The sequence below is a fragment of the Mus pahari genome, chromosome 3, assembly GCF_900095145.1.
Source record: "Mus pahari chromosome 3, PAHARI_EIJ_v1.1, whole genome shotgun sequence".
NCBI classification, from domain to species: Eukaryota; Metazoa; Chordata; class Mammalia; order Rodentia; family Muridae; genus Mus; species Mus pahari.
The window spans coordinates 86,954,465-86,962,614 of NC_034592.1; the positions used below are offsets into that span (position 1 = coordinate 86,954,465).

General features: G+C 42.3%; 1 protein-coding gene across 8 annotated transcripts in view; it reads right to left on the reverse strand.

Moving 5' to 3' along the window:
* The window catches only part of Cd44 (CD44 molecule (Indian blood group)), an 89,481-nt gene that overhangs the window by 39,799 nt on the left and 41,532 nt on the right, over positions 1 to 8,150 (reverse strand). For all 8 annotated transcript variants that reach the window (XM_021191995.2, XM_021191993.2, XM_021191997.2 and 5 more), the window contains exons 4-5: positions 4,988 to 5,056; positions 2,119 to 2,337 (exon numbers count right to left, since the gene is read on the reverse strand). In XM_021191995.2, coding sequence (XP_021047654.1) covers positions 2,119 to 2,337; positions 4,988 to 5,056 — 288 coding nt within the window. The remainder of the gene's footprint in view (positions 1 to 2,118; positions 2,338 to 4,987; positions 5,057 to 8,150) is intronic.

An 8,150-nucleotide genomic window follows, 5' to 3' on the forward strand; every position in this document is an offset into this window, starting at 1 on the left:
TTTTCCTCGATGGCTGTCCACCTTATTTTTTGAGCTAGGATCTCTCACTGCACCTGAATTTGGCTAGACTGCAGGGCACCTCCTGTCTCTGTTACCCTTCTTGCTAGGGTACAGATGCATGCTGCCATGCTCAACCCTGGGACTCTGAGTGTTAGAATGGATCTGGTACAAAATTAGCACCTTAAATGGAGTCACTGACTGGCCAGCTTGGAGAGGGAAGAAACAGTGCCTAGGGAATGGGCTAAGGATGCTAATATAATTGGCCAATTACCCCTCTTCAGGCACATGTGAAACTCCCACCCCACACAGGTTGGGACTCCAGCTGCATTCAATCTCCACGTGACAGATTTTGTTCGAGGGTGTTCTTTTGGGGTGGGAAATAGGACTTTAGGTTAAACCTGTTCTGCTTCCTTATCAGACCACTAATTACTGTATTTGCCAACATCTGTCAAAACTGCACATTCCAATGAGAAGCATGTCAGACACAGTTGCATCAAAAGGACAGGGGACCCAAGTAGCTGCACATAGCTAGCAACGTCACCTGCCTGCTCTGCAGAAGCCTCTGTGGAGAGTGATTTCCCAGGACACTACAGACAACAAGGTGACAAATCATCAGAGAGGAAGTGACTGGGAAGGCGTGAGAAGCTTGCGTAGCTTTGCCTCGTGTGGAGAGATGGAGTCTGTGTACTTAGGCATGTGCAGAGGCCAGGGGTTGACATCAAGATGTTGTCCTGATTGCTGTCCACCTCGGTTTTTGAGATAGGAACCCTCACAGAAGCTAGAGCTCACTGATTTGCCTGGATTAGCTAGCCAGCAAGTTCTGTGTCTTCCCCTGTCTCTGTCTAGCATTAGGATTACAGATGCATACTGTCATGCTCAACTTTTTATGTAGATGCTGAGAATCAAAAAAGTCAGGTCCTCGTGTGCTTTCCGAACAAGCACTTTACCCATTGAGCTATCCCTGAACCCCCAGAATCTGATGGGGGATTCTTTTTTATTTTTTGGAAAGGCTTCAAAGAATTTTCCGAGAATGACTGGAATCCTGCACCTGTTCATATCAGCCTTCCCCCTCACTCAGCAACCTGATAACAGAAATCTAAAACACTGTTACGTGAGTTCAGCTTACTTCAGAGTGCTATGGAGGCTTCCTGGCTTCTGGGTGACAAGGGACTTAAACAGGGCCCTATCTTGTATATTCCCAAGTCAGTACATTCCTTCCAAACCATGAAAAAGCCAGAGTTCCACTCCTCTGAGTTTCAGCCAGGGAATGAGAAAATCCACACCATACTAGAAGGCCCAGTGAAGGCTCAGCTGCCCTTTTTAGGTCTGAATAATCCTCCAGAGAAGGAGCCCAGCCATCTAAAACCTCATTCTAAAACAAACCATAGAGGGAGTGCAGAGAGGGAAGTGGGGGGCACGGGAATCTCTGAGCACCTCCCTAACAGAGCTCCTCTGCACAAACCTGCAGACACTCAATGCTGCATGCGCCCCCTCCCCTGCCACTACCCACAGATACCCAAAGAGCATTAGGGGCTCCCCCACAGACTGCAATCCCGAACTCTTCAGCTGACAGAAGGTGATCAGAAAACCCCTCACTTTTGGTTCCTTGGAGGGGGAAGCATGGTTTGAAAATAAGGGTTAAGAATATGGATATTACACAATCAGAATCCTAAGAATGGATCTTTTAAGGCATTAATGGAGCATATACTCTACAGTCCTGACTTTAACAGATCACTTTTCTCTATAGTGGAAAATGACAAGAATAAAACAAGCAATACCACAAATTATTTCTGTAACAGGTCTGAGGCGCTGTTAAGTCTTTAGGAGATACAGAAAATCGGCGCCTTCCTGAGGAAACCCTTCCAATATGGCATTCCTTATTCCAAGGTAAGAGGTTTAGAGGTGAAGATGGAGGGGATGTGAAGGGGAGTAGAAGCCAGGGCACAATGACCAGGAGCACTGACAGGAACAGGAGCTGGACTCCCTAAATGATCTCACCCACAGCTAGATGTCTAGAGATGGCAGAAAACAGGCCCTGGGGTGTGTGTTACTCAGGAGGGCCGTTGGCATTCTGTCAAAGAACCGCTAGAGGAAAACCCAGGATGCCATTCTCCTTACTGGTGGCCAAGGTGCTCATCATAAAGGTGTCATCCTGATCTCCAGTAGGCTGCTCAGTGGGAAGGTAGGTGTGGAAAATGTAGCCTTCTGGGGTGCTCTTCTCGATGGTGGAGCCGCTGCTGACATCGTCATCTATAATGTTAGAGGCATCGATGTCTTCTTGGTGTGTTCTATACTCGCCCTTCTTGCTGTAGCGGGTACCATCACGGTTGACAATAGCTGAAGGAGATACAGACACACCTTTAGAAATTCATAGCTGATATATCTTGAGTATAGGAAAGATAATGGATTGTCTTATAACATGACGTTAAAACTAGTTTCTTTTTGCTTTTAAAAAAAAATCTGTCTGTCTAATGCTCATATAGAGTGTGTGAGATGTTGAGATAGTCCACTCCCTTCGCCCACATACTCTAGAAATGAGGAGAAAGTTGAAATAATTGGGAAGTCCCCACACTTGAATCTGAGTTTCGAATAGCTTTAGACAAGGTAAGCCTGTGAGCTTCAGTTTCTTCCTTAGTAAAGGAATGGCCCAGCCTTCTGGATGGGGTTGTCATGAGCTGCACATGATTCACTGTTATTAACGTTCAACATAGCATGGGTCGAAATAAGGAGAGGCTCAATAAGTGACACTTCTCCCACCCTATATAGTCCCTGAAATATGTGTACATTTTGTTACTGTTAATTCCATCAAAACCCAGGAAGGATTTGAAATAGTAGTCATATAGCCTCCACAAAAAAGCATATATTTGCAATCCATTAGAAAGATTCTTTTTAAAAGGTAACTTTTGTCAGTTTAATCAAACCCCAATTTCTGACTAGAAAACTGGTTTGTCTAAATATTGGCAGAACTTCAACCATCCTCAGGGGAATTCAACCTTAAAATTAGCAAACATGAATATATATGTCAGAATCTTTAATTTAATAAGAAAGTGACCAGAATGAACCAGAGGAGAAAAAGTAAAAGTGAAATCAATTCATTATCCATCCTTAAAACACATTTTCTGCCTTGATCCTCAGCCATTTGCCGCACATGGCTACTTATGTGTGCACTTTGCTGGAAACTGTTTTTGCTGAATTGCATGTGTGGTACCAAGAATCCTTTGTTTCACTTACCTAGCTTAAATGAAACTTTCAGTTGGAAAAATTTCAACATCTCAGCTACTCTGAACATCAAGCCAAGGCAATTTATATTGTCTTATAATTTTAAAAATATTTACTTAATGTTTGTGAGTATATTCTATATGAGTCTATATGTACCATGTGTGTGTAGGAGCCCACAGAGCCTAGAAGAATATGTTAGATTTTCTTGAACTGGAATTACAGGCAGTTGTGGGCATCTGTGTTGGTACTGGGAATTGAACCCAGGCTGTGTGCAAACACAACTAATACTCTTAAAACTAAGACATCTTTCCAACCCCCAGACAATTTACAAAGAATGGAGGTTTATTTGAATTATGACCCTGGAGAATTAGGCTGAGAAGCCAAGAACAGTGTCTGATGGGGATCTGCTGTGGGTCCACTCCCTGCATCCTGTGACCAAGGGCATCACATGGAGACACAGCAGCAAGTGAGCCAGCTCAGGCCTCTCTTCCTTAGCCTATAAAGCTACTGATGTCATCAGGCTTCATCCTCTTCACTCCATCCAGTCCTAACTACTTCTCAAGAACCTCAATTCCATTTACTCTAAATGTGTGACATTGGGAGTTAAGTTTTTGACACATGAATTCTTGGTGGGTGCAGGGCGGAGGAGTGGAAGTGACTTATTCAAACCATGTTATTGATAAAACTTCTGTAAATCTGGACTTTGGAGGAAATTTTTAGAAACCATGGAAACTGAGCATCTCTTAAGCATCTGATATGGGCCAGGCATGCATGAGACAAATTACAGTTGCATAATAATTCTTATATGTTCTATCATTATACATAAAAGAAGAGTGAAGCTTAGGGAAAGTTGATGCTCTAATATCACATGGTAGCTGTTGGGATGTGAAGCATCCTGTGGCTGCTATAGGCACAAGCCAAGTGAGAGGCTGGATTTACAGAGTCTGGGAAGGCATCCCACTACTGCTGCCCCTATGTCCACACCCTCTGCTGGGGGCTGACTCCAAGGAAACAGAAGCAGAAATCAGCCTTTTCTAACATTGTTCTTCTTCCCAACGAGAGGGGGCACAGAAGCAAAACCTCTAAGGTTTTATAAGGTTACCTGCTGGAAAGCTCTGAGGAGGGTTTCCCATCTTCTAAATTAGCACATGTAATTTTCTACAGATGATCTGAGGTGGGTGTGGCACAAATGTTATTGGAACACACATCAGGAAGCCTGTGTCCTTCATAGCATGTACATCGGTTATACATGCAGGGAATTCCCAAGTGGAAGTCTCCACCTATTAGACTTCTTTACCCTCTATTAGACAGAGCACAGCGCAGGCACATGGTCTTTTACAGCAATAAATTGAAAATATTATTTACTTTTTCTTTCCCTTTAAATTGTTTTTTTAAGGTTGCCCTCAATTTATGACAAATGATGTTGGCTATCCATTTGTAGTCTCTTTTGAAAAACAAATATGTTTTGAGTAGGAGAGAGACAACCACAAGAAAAAAAAATCAAGTAAACGATAATGCTGTGGAATACATAGGTGGGTTTGAAAAATGTAGATGTGGGTTCCAAATGACTGATGTTTTAGGAATGGGTCATAGGGTAAATCAGAGAAGAGTTTCAAGCCAGCATTGGAAAGGGGAATGGGATGTGGAATCACAGCTGTTCTTCCCTTAGGGACACAACTTAATAGCCTATGCAAATATTAGCAATAGAGTACATGTCAGATGCCTTCTTCAAGAACAAGACAGATCACCAGAAAGAAGAGGTACGTACTTATGGTAACTGGTCCATCGAAGGAATTGGGTAGGTCTGTTACTGACGTACAGTCTTCTCCAAGAGGGGCTGCGAGGAAGGAAAACAAGATATGAAATAAAAATAAATAATTAAAAATTTTCACAGATTATGTCCTATTAAGTCAGTTAGACTAACATTTACTCTAATCTGTCCTCAATAACTTTCTTCCCTGAAATTTGCTAAATCCAAAAGGGACACACCTTTGTAATACGCTTTTACAATCTTATTTAACTTCAAAAGTTTCAATAAGCTTACTATTACCACCCCCAGCAACTTCATTTGTTAAGAAAGGCATGCATTCTAGGTCAGGGGTGTTGACACTTGCAATCCTGGAAGTGGGAAAACACACCGGGCTATCCCAGAACTGAGGGAGGCAGGCATTCTGTGTCTACACTGTAGTAAGTCTGATGTTTCATGTTTAATTAGAAATAAGATAGACATAGGCCCTTCTCTAGTTAAGTATACCATTAGAGAGAATTCTAAAACTCTTCTCAATTAAAAAAAGAAATGTATAATCATTGTGAAAAAAGTTAAAATGAAGGCATGTATAGACTATCATGAAAAATAATTTATAATCCCAGATATCAACTTGGGTGATGAGAAGCTGGTGAACACATAGAACTGATATGAACACTGAAAGACTCTGAAGATTAAAACATTACCAATGGATTTACCTGATAATCAAAATATTTAGTAAGTAACAAATTCCTAGTCTTTTATTAAAAGATTAATAGCTTCATTAGTTTGGCTAATATTTATGCATGCCTTCTCCAAGTGCAGGGCTTCTCAGCGTCCAGCTAAGGCTGGCCACCTTTGACATGGCTACTCATGCTGCCTTAATATATATATATATATCATTTGGCTCCTTTTTTCTTGTCTTCTATTTATCTTCTACCCCGATTCCTTCTCTAGGATCCCATGCTATGATTGGGGTTAGCTGGTCACCCACAAGTGTTTCTTGTAGCCTATGGCCAGCACTGCCTGATACCCTCAGAGGCCAGGACCTGTGTCCTACCTTTCATATTACTTCTTAAATCCTAAAAGCAGGCAATGTCGACTTAACTACCGCTTCAGTCATGCCCCAACGCTTGGTGCCCATCAGTGACTACGGAGCTCTCAAACCCCAGAGAGCTACAAAGTGGTTTTGCTTTAATGTGAGGGTTGGTTCCATTTGTGTGCTATATAGGGCTACCCCCTTGCTTGTTTCTCTGAAACACGGGCTGCTCTTGCTCTCAGAGTTATCCCTGCCTCAGCCTCTGGAGGGCTGGGGTTACAAGAGTGCTGCCATCAGACTCAGCTGCATAACAGCTTTTAGAGCGTGCATTCCCACTAAAATGCTAAGAGAGAATTTGTTAGGTTAGTTTCTTCTAGAGTTGCTTTCTGACAAGGATGAAAGAAGAAAGAAATTAATTGGTGGGTGGATACATACAGACATGCATGGAGGTTTGGAGGGACAGAGGCAGGCAACTGGCAGACAACTGTTCACAAGCCTTTTTTAAGTTCCCTGTCATAAACTGTTCCACACTCAGAACTCAGGCAGAAACAAGTAGTTGGGCAAATAAGTAGTGGCTGCTTATCAGTAACTAGAAGCCAACTATAAACAGTTTTTTTTTTAAAAAAAAAAAAATCAAATCAGTTCTATGAAAACAAAGGATGTGCCAGCTATAGGCATCCAATTGTAGAAAGGAAAGATCTCAGTTCTCCAAGAAAGCACATCTAGCATGGTAACTCCTAAAACAGTCCACAAATATCAACAGAGGCCTTTGGATCAGCCTGGAAAGAGATGCCCTGAGTAGTGAGGAGAGGAACTGGGTTCATCCACTCTTTCTGAAGGCCACTCAACACATGCTGACCAGGTCATCAAAGAAAAGGGGCAGCCAAAAGATGAACCTGCACCTATCCCCGATTCTAAGGAATTCACACGGTCTTAGAAAATAATACTTCTCTAACTCTTTATTCCTTAAAAATATTCTTCAAATCCCCTTATTAAAGAGTAAGGACAATGTAAGCTACTGGAGAGATTTGGAGGTCTTACTCTTCTTCTTGGGGCTGAGCCAATGTTTCTAGTATCCGAATGAGGAGCAGCCCCAGAAATGGGCCTGGGAAATTTCCTGGAAAAATGTTGCAGGGGATGCAGCACGTCAACAACACTGAGGCTGGTCTGTTAATGATGAGTGCTCACACAGAGCTCCCTCATGCTCCATTTCACCTACAATTTCATACACTAGTTAAATCTGGCCAGCATGCCAAGATGCACGGTGACCCAAATAGGTAGTTACCGTATTCATTCATGCTCGTGTCCACTCATATGAATGACCAAGGAGCTTCAGTCTCCTAAGCAAGGCATGGCTGTGAGTATCACTAAGTACAGGGGTTTGTTGAATAAATACTAAACTGGGCTTCCCTGGGGCTGTATTCTCAGAATGGTTGGCTCCTCTAGCTCCAAAGGGCTAAGATAATAATTATTCAGTTTAGGTGCCAGGTTCTGGGTGCCAGCTAGAAAGGCGCTCCTTCCAGGGTTGATATCCTGTAGGTGTTCTGTGAATACATTTTCCAACAATTCTCAAATAAATGAGTGAATGGACAAGTCACAAGTGTAAAGTCTGCTCCTGAATTCTACCGTAAGAGAATGTGACATCTTACTGAAAGCAAGCTTTAGAATATGAACATGAATTTATCAGTCGTTTGTGTCACTTCACCAGAAGTCACCAGGCTCATTCATGTCAGCCTTAGATACTGAGAGATGAGGCAGGAAAAAAAAAAATCACAAAGCCTTTTCTTCAAGCTGCTGTAGTTTTCACTGGGAAGCCATGGAAATCTGAGCAGGGTTTTAGCTTGTTGAAGTTATCTGCTATGGTATGCATTGCTGCTTCCTCTCCCTGTTGCAGGTTTATGGGTATACCTTTCCCTGAGATCTCATGGTTGCAGTCCTTGGGCTAGGTCGAAACTAAGACTCTTTCCAAGACATTCTTGGCAGGGAGCTGGACACTGCCAGCATCTTTAGCTCACTTCATGCTCTGGCATCCAGGATATACAATATGTTTATCCCTAGCCATATTTTTTTCCTGTTTCTCCTTTCTGTATTTTCTTTTCTTTTCCTTCCTTCCTTCCTTTCTTTTTTCTTTTTCTTTTTTTTTTTTTT